The 17,793-nt window shown below is 46.6% G+C and overlaps 1 protein-coding gene and 1 long non-coding RNA gene across 2 annotated transcripts in view; both read right to left on the minus strand.

Moving 5' to 3' along the window:
- LOC116311883 (dynein heavy chain 5, axonemal-like) overlaps positions 1-17,793 on the minus strand; it is a 53,635-nt gene that overhangs the window by 24,415 nt on the left and 11,427 nt on the right. Inside the window, 37 exon segments of the mRNA XM_039598095.1 lie at positions 395-447; positions 450-506; positions 606-663; positions 813-947; positions 1,101-1,295; positions 1,526-1,713; positions 2,160-2,267; positions 2,474-2,544; positions 2,617-2,789; positions 2,879-3,025; positions 3,705-3,920; positions 4,024-4,152; positions 5,788-5,943; positions 6,035-6,145; positions 6,226-6,379; positions 6,537-6,736; positions 7,124-7,252; positions 8,057-8,168; positions 8,573-8,735; positions 8,810-8,946; positions 9,126-9,244; positions 9,322-9,471; positions 9,924-10,178; positions 10,553-10,633; positions 10,705-10,801; positions 12,710-12,813; positions 12,908-13,000; positions 13,244-13,425; positions 13,608-13,719; positions 13,836-13,923; positions 14,678-14,885; positions 14,991-15,142; positions 15,460-15,599; positions 15,847-16,002; positions 16,090-16,179; positions 16,348-16,521; positions 16,602-16,697. Of these exon segments, the coding sequence (XP_039454029.1) occupies positions 395-447; positions 450-506; positions 606-663; positions 813-947; positions 1,101-1,295; positions 1,526-1,713; positions 2,160-2,267; positions 2,474-2,544; positions 2,617-2,789; positions 2,879-3,025; positions 3,705-3,920; positions 4,024-4,152; positions 5,788-5,943; positions 6,035-6,145; positions 6,226-6,379; positions 6,537-6,736; positions 7,124-7,252; positions 8,057-8,168; positions 8,573-8,735; positions 8,810-8,946; positions 9,126-9,244; positions 9,322-9,471; positions 9,924-10,178; positions 10,553-10,633; positions 10,705-10,801; positions 12,710-12,813; positions 12,908-13,000; positions 13,244-13,425; positions 13,608-13,719; positions 13,836-13,923; positions 14,678-14,885; positions 14,991-15,142; positions 15,460-15,599; positions 15,847-16,002; positions 16,090-16,179; positions 16,348-16,521; positions 16,602-16,697 (4,989 nt within the window).
- On the minus strand, positions 13,889-15,049 carry LOC120443030. The gene is made up of 3 exons (XR_005615081.1): positions 14,991-15,049; positions 14,678-14,885; positions 13,889-13,923 (listed from the first exon to the last, which is right to left on the minus strand). It is a non-coding gene; the product is annotated as an uncharacterized LOC120443030 (long non-coding RNA).

The raw sequence follows: 17,793 nt of genomic DNA on the forward strand, positions 1-17,793 counted from the left end.
ATATCCACAGTAAGTGTGGGTTATGTTGTTGTGACAGCAGCCAAAGACAGATTGTGTTGGTGTTGTGTTTAACAGAGTAATGAAGCCATAATGTTGTGAAACTCTGTGTACATGTAGAATAATAACCTGCACTGAAAACTGTTTAAACCTCATTTTGAGGAGAAAGTTAGCAAACCTTTGCAGCACTTTCTAATCACATTAGACTGATGAGTCTAAACATGCAGTTTATGTGTTTAATGATCATAGAAACTAATGTTGAGGGTTCTTTCCACTAATTTACATTGGAACTGTAAATGAAGCTGAGTGGCGAGACGAGAAAGACTAATTAATGTGTCACTGTGTCCAGATAATTGTGTCTGTCTGTCGGGATCATCACCATGTCGGACTCTCTCGCCTCATAGAGCTGGACCAGTTTGAGGATCCAGGGCAGGTGAGGGATCAGACCGCCTGCTGAGCCTGATTAAAGATGGCCGACTCCAAGTCTGGATAACCGGCTTTATCCAGAACTGCAGAGGGGGATGAAAGAAAAGCACACAGTATGAGAGCCGTCGTGTACTCATGACGCCTCTGCTAGTGTGTTTCAGTGTTATGTGAAAGAAACGTACCAATGCCAGGAAACAGGTCATTGATCAGACTCATAAACAGAGGCTCGTCCTCGTCCACCTACAGAAAGTCACAGAAGCAATCAGGATGGCTGACTGTGACGATGATGAGGGCTCCCCCTAGTGGGCAACTCTAACACGTCTGATAATGATGAAGTAAAAACTTAAAACATAAAGTCTTATTTCTGCATATATTACTAACACACACACCAGTTTGGAGAGGTTCATGTCCCTCAGGACCCTCATCACCACGGTCTTCTCTGGTTCTGACGGGTTAGATCGCTTCACAGCTCCCAACGTCCTCAAAACTGACAAAATGTTCCTCAGACCGAAATCATAATGGACCTGGTGAGAAAGACCAGAAAAATTATAAATAATAATATGATTAAATGCATGAGTAACACTTTAAAAAGAAGGACAACGGAGAAATAAGAAAATCCATCATCTAACACCAAGAAGGACAGGATGTGTGGTGGTTACAGCATCAGGATCACCCACCTGTTTGGACAGCTGCTCCTCACACAGTTTGTAGAGGGTGTAGAACTTCCTGCTTAGGACCTGGTTGTCACGGAAACCAGCACTGGCCAATTTAACCCTCATGATGATGGCTCGGTCCGGGACCATCATGGCTACTGTACGGAACTGAATCTTCAGGTTTTCAGGCAGCTCCTGACGGCCGGCGTAACCGGGATTCTGGAAAACCGAGAAGTTACTAGAACTTTCTGAGCGGAGGAACATCAGCACGCTCAGTGCTGGAACTGTGGTTCACTCTAGTTACTGAGCTGCCTTCATGTATCCACAACTGCTCACTTAAAGAACACTGAATAGTGAACAGTGCATTGTTTCATATGCAGAGTGACTCTGATGATTTACTGTTGACTTAAACTAACACCAGAGTGTTCATTAGATCAGAGATGAGGTACCATGGTGAGGAAGATGCCGAACTCGGGATCCATGTCGACCACATCTCCGTCGGTGAAGACAAACTGCTTCTTCTTGTTCTTCTTACACTGCAGCACGATGTAGATCTGCTGGGCGGCGACAGAAAGCACCGGCAGCTCGATGCGGTTAAACTCATCAAAGCAGCCCCAGGCTCCGGACTGAGCCAGACCTGCAGACACAGCACTGCACTTTCAGATCAGCATTTTGATAAAATGATCACATGTTTATTACATGTTAAGAAGATGCCATAACTTATGTATCATACAGAGTTATGTATCATAGAAGAGTGGGCGACTGGCCTCCACGTATCATTCTAACATATTTACTTCCACACTTTTGTCTCTGACTCAGGAGAAATATGTCTTCATGAGGATCTGCCACTCTGGCATGGCTCTGCATTCAAGAACATCTAATGAACATTTGTTCCAGGTTACCAGATACCACAGACAACAGCTGTGGGTCCATGTTAGGTAGTGAACCTCTGCAGAGCCCCGTCCTGTCAGAGCGGGCCGGGCCTCGTGGTTGACTAACCTCTCTTCTACTCAGTGGGGTGATAAGATAGTGTCAACAGCAGGGACAATATTTCCGGTGTCCACCATCCACACACTCACACACCTTTGTAGATGCGTCCCAGTCCTCTGTAGTCCATCTGGTCCGAACAGTTAAAGACCACCACATACTTCCCCAGACAGCGACCCATGTCTTTAGTGGTCTCCGTTTTACCTGCAAACACACACACACACACACACACACACACACACACACACACACACACACACACACAGTAGCATGCAAGAGTTCAGCTTCATTTCACACACACACACACACACACACCACACACACACACACACACACACACACACACACAGTAGCATGCAAGAGTTCAGCTTCATTTCACACACACACACACACACACACACACACATTACCTGTTCCTGCTGGTCCGGCCGGAGCTCCGCCCATACTCATCCCCAGAGCCTGGGACAGAGTGATGTAACACCTGGACAGATGTTCAGTGTTTGTGAATCAGTGAGTCCACAGGCGTCAGTCAGTGAGGCTGGAGTGTGTGTACCTGTCTGTCAGCGGGGTGATGACCAGCCTGTCTGTGCAGCCCAGGTATTCATTACAGTAGCTGAACTCCACATCTGTGATCTGGATGACACATCTGTCAGTCTCCTCCAGGAAGTAAAACCTCGACTGTTTCTGCCATTCGAAGTCTGAAGCCGAGCGCACGTTCATCCTCACCTGACAAACACAAAGTCATATGACCCACTGTGACAGACACTATCAAACAGTATTTAGATGTTTGTTTATATGTTTGCTCTTTGGTTCACCAGATCATCGAAAATGTCTCTCTGGTGGACGTGGATGGTGATCAGCGTCTCATATTTGGTCCTTTCGTTCCTGCTCAGCTCTCGAGTGGTCATGTCGATGAGCTCATTGAGGAGGTCCAGGAACTTCTGATTGGTCGTTTGCATGATCTGGCAACCAATAAGATGGGGACAGTCAGGAGAGAAGAATGACACGAGAAGACCCTGTAAATAATCACCATAGCCTTAATTAAATTCTATCTTATTTTATTTAGAGAGCTCCAAATCACAACAAAAGTTGCCTCAAGACTCTTCTGCCCCACACGAGCTTTCTTTTTGTACCAACCAACTTGGAGGGTTGGTTTGGTTACCCAGCTACGGGGTTTGGTTATGTTAAATGGATTCTGACTGAAACACAATGAAAACAAAACGCACTTACCTGAAAAGAGAGAACACGATGAACACAAAGAAACTGCACCGACTTGTTACTAAAAGAGCCAATCTATTAATTCTGCCTAAATTCAAGCCGTAATTACTGACTGTTTATTTCTGCTGTAAAGTTGAGCATTTTAACCTGAGAGTCTGTAGGAAGCATATCCAGAGCAATTATCTGAGCAGTAATATGGCTGCTGTGATGTTAATTGACTGTCCAACAATAGTTTCAGTGCGGGTGATTCTATGGTTTGTGTTGGACATTACTGTATATTACGACGTAGCAGACACAGTCAAAGTGAATGCAGCATTAGTGGATAACTTTAGATCTCCACCCTCTCACATAAATATGGTCACGTTTGGCTCCAAAAACCAAGATAGGAAAGACAGAATAGCTCAAATTGAAGCATGAAAGCACCTTCTTGTCCGACTTGCTGAGGACGAGTGCTTCTTCTGCGTTTCTCGTCCAGATCATCTGGATTCCCAGCAGGCCAATCTGAGCCGGGAACGCCGACTGGAACTCCAGCAGCTTAAAGGCGGAGTCACTGATGGCCAGGTAAGCCTGACGGATGATAGCATGAAGGGTTTCCCTCACCCCAGCTAGCAGCTCTCCTAACCACACCTCCACATTCCCCTGCAAGTGGAGGTGAGATGCTGATTGATAAAATGATTCAGTTTAAGGGAAAAGTAACAGGGAACTGAATTACTGGGAGGTCTCTATGTGGAGGTGAGATTACCTGTGCCAGCACTGGCTGGCCCAGTTCCACAGTTTCTCCTTCTTGGGACTGGAAACTGATCATCTGGTCGTAGATTTTCTCATTGAAAACAACTCTGTTAATGTTATCGAACAGACTGAGCAGATGAGCCTGACAGACACAGAGCAAGGAAGCAGATTCAATGTCATGAGCAGAGGAAAGCAGAAACTCAGCAGCAGGAGCGAACCTGAAGCATCAGACAGCAAATACAAACCCATCAGATCTGAAACCTGTGAGCTGCTGTGTCACCTGTATAATGTGTCACCTGAAAGTGTGTCACCTGTATAATGTGTCACCTGTAAAGTGTGTCACCTGTATAACGTGTCACCTGTAAAGTGTGTCACCTGTATAATGTGTCACCTGTAAAGTGTGTCACCTGTATAACGTGTCACCTGTATAACGTGTCACCTGTATAACGTGTCACCTGTATAACGTGTCACCTGTATAATGTGTCACCTGTATGATGTGTAAGCTGTATAATGTGTCACCTGTATAACGTGTCACCTGTATAGAGTGTCACCTGTAAAGTGTGTCACCTGTAAATCTGTCACCTGTAAATCTGTCACCTGTATAATGTGTCACCTGTATAACGTGTCACCTGTATAACGTGTCACCTGTATGATGTGTCACCTGTAAAGTGAGTCACGTGCATATTGTGTCACCTGTATAATGTGTCACCTGTAAATCTTTCACCTGTAAAGTGTATCACCTGTATAATGTGTCACCTGTATTACGTGTCACCTGTATAACGTGTCACCTGTATAATGTGACACCTGTAAAGTGTATCACCTGTATGTGTTACCTGTATAACGTGTCACCTGTAAAGTGTGTCACCTGTATAATGTGACACCTGTAAAGTGTATCACCTGTATGTGTCACCTGTATAATGTGTCAACTGTAAATCTGTCACCTGTAAAGTGAGTCATGTGCATATTGTGTCACCTGTATAGTGTGTCACCTGAAAAGTGTGTCACCTGTATAGCGTGTCACCTGTATAACGCGTCACATGTATAGCGTGTCACCTGTATAATGTGTCACCTGTAAATCTGTCACCTGTAAATCTGTCACCTGTATAACGTGTCACCTGTATAACGTGTCACCTGCATATTGTGTCACCTGTAAAGTGAGTCACGTGCATATTGTGTCACCTGTATAATGTGTCACCTGTAAATCTGTCACCTGTAAATCTGTCACCTGTATAATGTGTCACCTGTAAATCTGTCACCTGTATAACGTGTCACCTGTATGTGTCACGTGTATAATGTGTCACCTGTAAATCTGTCACCTGTAAAGTGTATCAGCTGTATGTGTCACCTGTATAACGTGTCAGCTGTAAAGTGAGTCATGTGCATATTGTGTCACCTGTATAATGTGTCACCTGTATAGTGTGTCACCTGAAAAGTGTGTCACCTGTATAATGTGTCACCTGTAAAGTGTGTCACCTGTATAACGTGTCACCTGTAAAGTGTGTCACCTGTATAACGTGTCACCTGTAAAGTGTGTCACCTGTATAATGTGTCACCTGTAAAGTGTGTCACCTGTATAACGTGTCACCTGTATAACGTGTCACCTGTATAACGTGTCACCTGTAAAGTGTGTCACCTGTATAGCGTGTCACCTGTATAGCGTGTCACCTGTAAGGTGTGTCACCTGTATAGCGTGTCACCTGTAAAGTGTGTCACCTGTATAATGTGTCACCTGTATAGCGTGTCACCTGTAAGGTGTGTCACCTGTATAGCGTGTCACCTGTATAGTGTGTGAGTCAGAGGCTTGGCCCAGAATCTCCAGCAGGGCGGGGTCGGACACGAAGAAAAAACGAGGGAACACCAACCGTTTCTTCTCCAGGTAACCGGAAAGAGACTTCTGACAGAGCTCCAACTGCTCCAGCAGGTGAGGGAGCAGCTGGAGGAGGAGGACAGATGGAGCTGATGTGAATCAAACATTCGTATTTTGCCTCATGGCAGAGTGTTGCTCAGGAGCACTCGGGCCACACCTGGCTGAGCGTCTCCTCTCCCACGCAGCATTGCACCACGTTGGGAATCTCGTGCGCTCGCTGCATGATCCTCTGCCACGATTTGTCGATGTTCTGGAAACGTTTGGCTTCCTGCGAGGTTTAAAACTCCGACTTCAGTCTTAAATATGAAAGAAAAAATATCAAATAAAAGTCTGAGTGTTTGCTCCTACCTGAGGCAGCTGCTTGGCGATGTCTCCACCCACAAACACCGCTTCAAGGTAGATCCAGAGGTTTTGAACCGACAGCCACTTCTCGATGATCTCTGAGGTGTTGGAGAGTTTCTGAACCCACAGCTGGATGGAGGGCTTGTACGGAGCGTTGTACCTGCGGAGCAAAGAGCCACAGGTGTAACCCTGCATGCACAAACAGCATTCCTTCTTTTCTTTCCTGCCTCTCACGTTTTTCTTGCTTTCTGACTCTGAGACGTCTTTGCTTTCCTTCCACCCTCATCTCCTCACCTCCTCTGCCCTCGTCTCCTCACCTGTTGCTCAGCAGGGACGTCAGCACCATCAGGCTGTCCTCCATCATGGAGATTTTCTCTGCGGTCTCGGCTCCTTTCAGCAGCAGTTCTCCTCTGCTCCTGAAGGTGCTGAAGCTGAGCGTGTGGCTGCTCCACTCGGCCACCACGTCCTTCAGCTTGGCCTCGATGTCGCGCTCCTTCACCGCGCTGATGCAAACGTCCTGGTTCACACGGATAAAACACATTCCCACATTAAAGCAGCTTTAATAAACTTTCAGGATTAAAACAGTTTTTCTTTCTTCTTTGCATTTTATACATTTTCTTAAAAAAATCAGTTCAGATGAAAGTTTCAGAAATATTTTTCACCTGTAATCTTAATCTGGAGTTTTAGGACTGACCCAGTATTTTAGGGTTGTATGAATTCAGGTAAGAATGGCTTACGGGGACTTTCTCACATGCTGCATTTCCAGGTTAATTTCTAACTTTGCACATTCGTCAGACACATTTCAGATTGTGTGTGTGTGTGTGTGTGTGTGTGTGTGTGTGTGTGTGTGTGTGTGTGTGTTTAGGCTGGTCAGTTTAGATGTGTAGTGTTTTCAGGCTCAGACCTCGATGTCCTCTCTGTGTTTCAGCAGCGGAGCCTCTATAATGTTTCTCAGGCAGAAACTGTCAGAGTCCACCTGGAAGCTGTGACCGGTCACATCGCTGAGACGAGTCCAGTGCCTGTGCAGCATCGCCTGAGCCACACATTTATTACACATTATTATTATTATATACTTTCAACAAACATGTAAATATTTCACATTTATTGTGTACCCTGTATCTTATTGTGAAATCTCAGTCTCTGTGTTAGGTGTCTCTGTCACTTCCTGTTTTATTTTGATAGTCTTCTCTAATTTTGCTTCCTTTTCTCGTGATCTCCTGCCCGTCTACACCTGTGTCACCCGTCTGTCCTCCGTCTCTCTAACTAGCCTTATGTGCACATGTAGTCTCACTGCTCCCCGTGGCCCATGTCCCAGCATCTGTTGTCTTTCCACTGTGGTACCTGCAGGACATGACACCACACCCCCGCTGAAGGCCACAGCCAAAATCCATCGGTCCACCAATGAAGCTGTTCCACAAACGGTGGTGCAATTTCTTAGTTTCCTGTTTTTCCTTCCTTTAAAAAGTATTTTATTACTCTACAAACTTCTGTGTAATTCCACGACACTTTCTAACATTTCTGTGTAGCTGCTCTGCAGTCGGCTGCATCAACATCAAATAATTGTAATGTGAGTGAATTTAGGGCATAAGTAACAAATCAAACATAACATGATGGCTGTGTTGCTTAAATCAGAGGTTCAGGCAGGTGATGAAATCAAGCTCCCAGCACAGCTGATTTCCTTTCACACATCCATCCTACAGCTGCTCCTCTTATCAGCACACCGCCCTGAAACTGGACTCCACCCCAGCTCCTCCTCTCACGCCTGTGTGCTGCTGTGTAAATGCCTGCAGATGGACGTTACTGGTATATGTGCTTCACAGTGAAATGTTTCTGGCACCTTGTTGGCCATCATGTAGAGCAGAGGACACGTCTCTGTGAAGTCATCGATGGTTTTCTTCAGATCTCTGAAGGCCTGCCACTCCTTCAGGGCCTGTGGGAGCTTCCTGATCCTGAAAAAAAGACTTCAAAACTTCATCTCTGTGTGTGAACGACATATTTAACAATGAATGCCAATAAACAAGATTCATTTGTTTCCTAATCTCAGATTTTTTTTCATCTATCCTGCTGCTTCTCAAACTGTGAGCCACTGAAGACACGAGCTAAACTGAAATGCTCACATATCCAGTTTGATGTGTTTCAGCTTTGGCATTAAGAACGTTAATGACAGATTTAACATCCAAACTTTCATGACTTCAAATAATGTTTTTATTGTCTTTATACACTGAAGCTGAGCTGCTGTGCTGTGAGGTCAGAGGTCAGGATGCTTTCATTGATCAGTACAGTAACATGTGTCTGTTTGGGAACATGTGAGGTGGAGGCATGAACGTCCTGCTGAGGCCTTAATGAGCTGCACCTGTTCTGGAAGTCCTGCAGCGCCGCGCTGATCTTCTCAATGTTGAGGTCAGCCCACAGGATGTCGTAGTAGACGGCGACGCTGTCGGTGACCGAGCTGTACAGACTGTAGAGTTTGGACAGCAGGGAGAGCTCCCTCCGGATCCTCTGCAGCTCCGGATACTCTGCGGGGAGGAGACGGCCGGTGAGGAAGGAGGCAGACAAACAGGAAGTGGGCGGGCGAGTCGTTCAGTCGTACCGTTCACAGGCAGCCCGAACAGCTCCTCTCCACCTGAGCAGGTGGTGTACTTTCTCCACAGCTGATCGAACTCTGCCTGAAAACTCTGCAGCCGCTCGCTGGCTTCAGCCGGGGCCAAGCCCTCCACCCCCGGGCCCCTGCATTTATCATAATCAATTATATTATCAGTATGTAGCCCAGGTTCAGGACAGGTTACATACTGAACTTGGAGGACAAAAACAAAGTATTGATACTAATGTCAGTGTTGGTGCTGATAGTGTGGATATTTGGATGACCCCGCCCACCTGGAGCAGGTGCCTCTCTGAGGTGTGCATACCTTTGGTTGTAGTCAGTGCAGAAGCTCTGAGCCTGGCTCTGGAGGCTCTGCACTGCAGACAGCAGGTCTGTCTTCATGCTGGGCTGAATCTGCACCAGAGTGTTCTGGGTCTGCACCACCTGAAGCCACAACACACACACATAACACACACCTGCATCCCTGTACCTGTCACATGACGCCCCTCCCTCTGACTCACCAGGTCAGTGAGGTTCTTCCAGGCGTACGTCAGGCCGTCCACGCGCTCGCCGTTCCCGTCACCAAAGAGCAACTCGTGTCTGTTCAGCAGGGCGAAGGATTCCTCCACCGGCCCGATGGTGGCGTCGATGTGAAACTCCGCCTCCCGAATCTCCAACAGTGAGCAGGAGAGGAATGAGTGAGGGGAGGGGCTCATGAATGAATTCTACTCTGTGGGTTGTTACATGAAGGACTGAGAGAAAAAACAGCTGAAGAAAGAAAACATGACTGAATGTGAAGAAAGTACGGAGGCCTGAAACTGCCAAAATTAAAGATAAAGAAAAGACTGAAATTTAAATTCTTTGAAATAACTGATGCCTAAAATAGATTTTGTACTATTTTAGTGCAATTAATGAAAGACACATTTATTAAATTGGCTAATTTCATTTTTATATATTTATTTTGGCAGTGCCAGACATTAGCAGCTGTATGTTTATGAACAAATAAATTAATCAGAATCTAAAAGAAAAACTGGATCATTTTTCAATTACTGGGCTGAAAGAAGAATTTAAACAAAAAGAGGAGGTGCAGACGTAACACACAGCCAATCAGATGCTGGCTCACCTCTCTGAGCGCAGCCATGGCTGCTCTGACATCATCCAGGTCTGAGATTGGACGCTGCAGACGTTTCGTGAGTGTGTCCACGAACAACAGGATGTCGTTCATGTCGGTGGACGCTCGGCGGTTCAGAGCGGCGCCAAAAGCTCGTTTCCAGTTGTGACACTCGTGAGTGAGCGAACGCTTCAGCTGGTCGGTGTCCAACAGGATCGAACCCGCTGTGTAAAACGCAGGTAGCTCCGAAATCTGCACCTCCAGCCTCTGCAGGCACAGCAAGGCATCATGGGTAAATCCACTACACGTATGGTCAAAATCAGCTGCTCTAAAGGACGTGAGGGTCATTTTCTTTCAGCTCTGACACGTTATCAACGATGGCTCTGTGGAAAAATAAAATAACCAGCGCCCCCTGCTGCACCAGCACTGAACTGCAGCTGCAGGACTGTCCAGTGTTTATTGAGAAAACAATGAATTACACGATAAAGGACATTTGTGTTTTTTTCCTCCACCTGCCCTTTAATGACCCCAACAGATGCCTTACCAAAGTGTTTTTTTACTAATAACTCAGATAAAAATATAATAAGCTGTAAAAGCACGGCGATGTTCAGTGGTGTGTCTGTAACAGGAAGTAGACTCACAGAGTAGAAGCAGATCTGAGCGCTGAACTCTGTCAGGGAGGGGTCGGACTGCAAGAAGGCCTGCACCTGCTCCTCTGGGTCCTAAACACAGCCAGTTGTTAGTGCAGCCCAACAACACACACACACACACACACACACACACACACACACACCTGGTTCCACAGGGTGGAGAAGTGGCCGAGGTCATTCAGGGTTTCGGCAGCCTGAGCCTTCAGGTGTGACACAATGGAGCTGAGCTGCATCACCAACCTGCTCCAAACATCATCATCATCATCAGAACAAGCACTGATGGGCTGACTGTCATGTGATCACGTGATTAACATGTGAAACTGATCCCAGGTCTCCCACACACAGACTCCTCTTCCACATAAAAGGCAGCAGCATCAGTCTGGACAGTGAAGCCAGTTTGGAAATGTGCTCTCTGAGCTGCTCTCTGCTCCTGATACAAATTTCTCACACAGCTTTTAATTTTGAACAAATAATTGATTGTGTTCGTTCTGAGAGCAGGTGGGTTTATCTGACTACACGTCAAAGACAAAGAACACTGTCCAGGTTCTATGGGCTCAGATTGTGGTCATAAATATTTTGTACTTGTAAATCAGAATGTGTATATTTGTGCATCTGTAGATAAGAATTTGTGTGTGTGTAAAAAAGATTTGTGTGCGTAAAAATATTTACACAAGTTACAAATTCTTGTTGTTCAGGTCTGGTTACAGATACAAAGCAAAAAAATCTGTGTGAAACTCAAGTTTCAACTTACAAGTACGAATTTTGACCCATTTTTTCTCCCTTTCAGCTGATTGGTCAATGTCATCTCAATCACAAATGTAACTATCCAATCAGAGAACAGATGGATTTGGCTGTCAGAGGGAGGCTTTACTGAGCTGCAGGTCCTTGAAGGGTAATAGAGTTTAAAGGTGGAAGATCTTTATATAAATATCCCATAAGGCTCATACAAGCTAAGTCCTTTAACTTTTGGTAGCTGTTGCAATGATACAGTTGTGGTATACCAGTGATCAGAAATACCATTATTACTTTAGTATTACTTTAACACAAAATCAGGGTTGACCCGGGACCACTGCTATGAGTCACGCTACGCAGCATAAAGGCCGTTTCACATCGGACGCGGCATGCGCTCTGCTCACCGCTAACTAAGAGCGAAGGATCCAGAATTTGTTGCGCTGGCTGCTGAGCTCTGCTTGTACATCGTTTTTTAGCGGCCGCTCTACGCGTACTAGATGCGCCTGATCCTTGTCGTTTCACAACTTGTATCTCTCCGACTTTATCTCCTCTCCGAGAGTTTGTGTTGCATTATGTTCAAATGTTTAATAAAAACATTCATTCATAACGAGGAAAGCTTTGTAACCGTCCCGACTAGTGAAGAGTGTGTCATTTCCACAACACTGCTTTCCCTCCGAGGTCGACAGCGCCTTTGAAAACGCTCTGGAGGTCCCTGTGTCAGCACGTCAACCTGTGAAACAAAGTTTACTTGGACACACACAGATGTTTTCCTCCATGGTGTGGCGATAAGAGACGTGAAAGAGCATTTATCCTTCAAGGACCTGCAGTTCAAAAAAGCACCCCTCCAACAGCCAGACCCATCTGTTCTCTGATTGGATAGTTACATTTGTGATTGACATGACATTGACCAGTCAGCTGAAAGGAAGAAAAATCGGGTCAAAATTCGTACTTGTAAGTTGAAACTTGAGTGCAGAGTTTCACACAGATTTTTTTGCTTTGTATCTGTAACCAGACCTTAACAACAAGAATTTGTAACTTACGTAAATACTTTTACACACAAATCTTTTTTACGCACACACAAATTCTTATCTACAGATGCACAAATATACGCACTCTTATTTACAAGTACAAAATATTTATGACCAGAATTTGAGCCCATAAGGGGTTCAAGCCCAGGACCCTCCTACAGTGGTGCAGCAGCACTAACCGCTGAGCCTCTGTGCACCATGTGAATTTGTCGCAGGTCAGTTTGAGATTTTGTGCAAGGACTGCAGAACTTTTCTCCACAGGACCCACTCTGTGTGTTTCAGTCAAAGCCATGAAGGACGTCAGCTGCAGGTCTGATTGTGCATCTCTGTGTGTCCACAGCGTCTCAGCCAGAGAAACATCATGTCGTGTCTCTGCTGTTTTACTGACCTGCTGATGTCTTTGTGTTCAGCCAGCTGTCTGTCCAGCGCTCGCAGCACCACTGGCTTCACTGCCACGTCCTCTCCTCCACTACAACCTGCCACCTGCTCCACCTGAGAAACAGAAAGAGGGGCGGGATGAAGCTGGAGTGCGACTGGCTGCCTGCTATCAGGTGATTTTAAAGCAGGATGAGTCAGATGAGCGTACCTGCTGCTGTTTGTACTGCAGGTGAGAGTAAGTCCACAGAGGGATGTCTTTGGTCACAGACAGCACGACGCCCACCAGCTTATTCACCACAGACTGAGACGTGAGAAGGACACACAGGCTGGGTGACTGACAGCAGTGACTGACAGCAGTGACTGACAACAGTGACTGACAGCAGTGACTGACAACAGTGACTGACAGGTGCATGAACATGACATGAACTACAAGGCCAGTCCTGTGTGACGTCCTGCTGTAAGACCAGACGGTGGACCTGCCAACACATGAGAACTTCCAAAATGTTACTGAAGGTCAAATCTGCTCAGCTGGACACAGAAATACCTGAATGTCATCCAGACTGGGTCTGAGGACCATGTTGGGGATTGCAAGCTGGATGGAGGTTGTGAGGAGAGGTGGAGGAGGAGCTGGCTGGGCACTGCTGGAGGAAGACACCAAGGAAAAGTGTGGTTGTTGTTTGGAGACATGAAGTCTGCTCCTCAGGGCCTCCAGGGAGGATCTGGTGGCTGAGAGAAAACAGTCCAAGCTCAGACGGCTTGTAGGAGGATTTGTTGGTTAAAACAGAGCAAATGTGTTTCTGTGGAAGTTCAGACTGAACAGAAGGAAGAAGGAGGACAGAAGAAGAAGAGCATGATGGCAGGAAGGAAGAAACAGGAGACAAGGAGACGTGGTAGAAAGGGAGGCTGACCTTTGACCAGAGCTTCAGTGCTGCGGTAACAGAGCTGACCAATCAGGTTGTAGAAACGACAAGGGAGACACGACAGACAGCGAGTCTGATGTTTGGAGTCTGGATGGAGACACTAAAAAAGACCCTGAGGACGACGAGCAGAGATGAATGAGTGAGTGTGTGTGTGTGTGTGTGTGTGTGTGTGTAGACATGTGTGTGTGTGTGTGTGTGTGTGTGTGTGTGAGTGACCTGGAGATTAACAGTCTCCACAGTCTTCATCTTCCTCTTCAGCTCCTCGATCAGTTCGTACACGTACCTCTCCACCTGCTGACTCTGCCTGCACACAGACACAGTGTGATGGACACACACAGACCAGCAGGACCAAAGCTGCAGTTCCTCTAACGTCCAGCAGAGGCAGCACAGACTCAGTCCCCATAGACTCCCATGTTAAACATGTTTTTACAGCCTGATACAAACTGTTTGGTGTCTAAAGATCATTAAGGTTTAAAGTTGACATTATAAGGGGCGTGGCCTCTTTGGAGTCCCTGAACTGGAGCTCTGGACCACATCTGTACTGTTGGAGCCTGTTGGAGCATTTTTAATGACATTATCTGACCAACAATATGACTGCTGTGAGGTTGCTGTGGTAACACACCGTCCATCAAGGCTGAGCTCCAGGATTGGCTACTGAGCAGTAATAGGCAGGTATCTGTGTGATGCACTAACCTCATGTCAGTAAAGAGAAACCATCACAAACATCACAGAAGTCACATTTTGTCTCTGAATATTGTCACATTCACTTTACTTGTGATCTCACATCTGCTGCTGAGCCTGATGATTAATATGTGTAAATATGGGTTTTCCTACAGCTGAACTTCTGCTTGTTGCTTTCATTTGTTTGTGGGAGTCTTTCCTCTGACTTTAGCGTCACCAAGTTCTTTATTTTTCTGTGTCACAGTCTAACAGCTGGATATTTACAGCAGTGGGTGAGCAGCTCGACACAGCTGCAGCCTTTCACATGTCAGTGTTACTGTCAGTGTTGCTGTCAGTGTTGCTGTCAGTGTTGCTGTCAGTGTTACTGTCAGTGTTACCAGCTCAGGGTGACAGCAGCAGCTTGGACCAAGCTTCCTGTCTGTAGCAGGAGGTCCTGCGCCGACACAGACGAGTCTTCAGGAAGGACCAGCAGACGGCAGGACGACATGGCCCGAAGCAGCCGGCCAATGCGACAGTCCAGCAGGTCTGTCGCCATTTTGGCCACCAGATCCAGGTCTTTGAGAGCCACATACACATTCTGCAGGACTGACACAGAGTGGAAGGCAATCATTAACGAATGCTTATAAATCTGATGTCTGTTCTTTGTATATTAGCACAACAACAATGAGATGGGAAGCTGTCCGTCCTTACACCGCTCAGTGTTGAGAGCAGTCCAGGACAGTGAGGTGAGCCCAGGGGAGAGAGCTGCCTCCACACGGCCAATGAAAGGCTGCATGAGGGGGAGGAGGAGAGGCGGGACCCTGCCTACCACAGAGCTGTAGTCCTGGAGCATCTCCAGCAGCCTGGACCAGAGTCAGCACCATCAAAGAAAACACAAGTTTACCAAAATGAAGAAGAGATGAACACAAGAGTCTGAGACGAGAAGAGTAACGTCGCAGAGAAAATAAATCATGATGTCGTTTAATCAAGAGGCCGCAGCGCCTTGTTTCTCTGAGCTTTTCTATCCAGCACAGAGTGAAGTAACAACAAAAACTACAAACCAAAGAAAAGACATTCATGTGATCATTTTGAGTGAGAACATCACAGAATGAGCTGCTGACGTGCCCACAGCTGGAAGCTTTGGCCTCGCCACACATCTGGAGTGAACAGCTGCTCTCACCGGCTGTACAAATCTCTGAGCCGTGGTTCCCTGGAGGTCATCTTCTGGATGACCTTTGGCACGCTCACGCCCAGTTTGGTCATCCACCGAGCTTCCTGCAGCACCTCCAGCACCACAGGGTCCAGGTTCACCGAGACCTCCTGAAACAAAGAGGCTCTTTCAAATGTTCAATAAAATCTAACAGCAAATTTAAGGATCCAGGATCCAAAGGAAAGTCGAGTGTCTGGTGTTAGTTCACTGTCTGCAGAAACAAAAGCAGTCGGCTCTGGACTGTCAGTCACATGACTCAAATGTGTAAAAACGATTTGTTCAAATCTGAAAAAGATGATTAAAAAGTTAAACCCACACATGACCTTTAAAAGCTGCTTTCATTCAGTTGTCACAAACCTTGCTGTCTTCATGTCGGACCAGCAGGGCGGCGCTCAGGCAGCGTGGCGCGCTCTCTGCAGCCTTACTCCACCCCTGCAGGTGCAGCACCTCGTACTGCAGCAACACCACAGCCAGCTGGTTGTAGCTCCGGATGACTTTAGTCATCTCTGGTCCCTGAGACAGACACAGACAGGCGGCGTCACCGAGGACGCACTCATCACAGAGATCATGTGACTGATGGGGTAAAGTCAGAGTGTGCACCTTCAGGAAGTCAAGCTTCTTCTTCAGGATCAACATCGGAGCTTCAACCTTGCTGAAGAGCTGCCGGCTCCAAAGGACCCTGCCTGACACCTGAGAGAGAGAGAGCAATAACAAAAGCTCTATTGGTAAATAAATAATCAGTATTTCTCAATAGAAGCACAATAGAAGCATCCTCCAGGACTGGAGTTTGACACTCGGATTTAAACTAGTGAATTTCCTGCTGGTGTTTGTGAGCACGGGGTGAGCAGGTGTAAGTACCGGCGGCAGGTTGCGTCCGATGGGCGGCCGGTCCTTGTGTTTCTGGTAGGTCTTCCTCAGCAGCTCCAGATCTCGGCTGTAGCGCTGCAGCAGCAGCAGGTAGTACTGCCTCAGGTCCAAGCGAGCCAGCGGACCCGACTCAAACATGGCCAACAGCTCCAGCAATCTCTGCGTCTAAATCCAGACACATTGTTTTAGTTCTGTGTGTTTGATACGATAAGAAGTCGGTTTCAGTTCTGATTGTGTGAACTCACAGAGACAGACCGGCTGAACCAGACGTCCAGCAGAGACCGAAGACACTGGAACACACTCTGAACCTGGAGCTGGAAGTCTGCATAGTCTCTGTCAAACTGAGACACACAGAGCTTCCTCAGGACTGAACCACAACTCGTAACAGCTGGAAGAGCGAGGTAAGCTGAAGCCTCTGCAACCACTGAGTTATTTCTGATCATCATCTAAGACATCATTAGACAGAAACACACGCTGTCTGAACTAAACACACACTGTTGTTGTGTTGTTACTGAACACACTGACTTCTCTTAAAGCAAATGGAGTAGAGCGTTTCAGGAAGATCAGACTGGTAGAAAGCCCTGAAAGCATTTCAAAGACTTGTTCATCGCTCCACAGTAAGAGCATCTGTCCACAAACGGAGGAACTTCTGACTTTCAGGACTGTTCAGTTCAGCTTTGAGTTGGTGACATTCATCAATAACCTTCATGGTTAAACCTGCACACTGGTTTCCTCTCTGTGTGAGCTTTGGCTCAGCTATGTCTCCATGAGGAGTGTTATAATGTCCACATCTGTGAGTGTGTAAGGGTGTGTGACCTGTGGATGATGTGCCTGCCAGATGTTTGTGAGCATGCATACTGGTGCACAGAGACACTACAGTGAAGCACATGCTGGATAACATGTGTGGCTGCATGACTACAGTCTGATAAATAGCTGATAAGAACGGTGCTCGTGTTAGGAGACCAGGAAGGAAACGACTGTTCTGACATCTGATGGAGGCTGTTGTGTTCAAAGGTGTTTCTACCAGTTAGTAAAAGTTCTCTTTGTTTATCCAGCTGCTCTGTGAGGTCAGAGTGTGATTACTCAGAGTCCAATAAAGACATGAAACGTACCTGTTACTGTGTTAGTAGCTGTTATTGGCTCATTCAGCCTCGCTGTGAGAGAAGCTTCACAATCACATTCTTCTGATAAAAGTTGTCCCTGTAAAACCAATAAAATCCTGTTCCTGTCAGGGCCTGGGTCTGGGGAACCAGGACTAAGGTGTTTTTGTGGTTTTCGCTGTTTTCCACCCGTCTGTTCATGTTTATCTGTGTGTGTGCTCAGGGGTGTTTTGCCTGAGCAACCTCAGAAGTGTTCCTGCGCCGGAGGCATCCACACCTGACGCTCGCCATCTGCAGCAGAGTACGCTCGTCAGGAGAGCCGTGTTTAAGAGTGTGG

This window comes from Oreochromis aureus, linkage group 2 (genome assembly GCF_013358895.1).
Source record: "Oreochromis aureus strain Israel breed Guangdong linkage group 2, ZZ_aureus, whole genome shotgun sequence".
Lineage (NCBI taxonomy): Eukaryota > Metazoa > Chordata > Actinopteri > Cichliformes > Cichlidae > Oreochromis > Oreochromis aureus.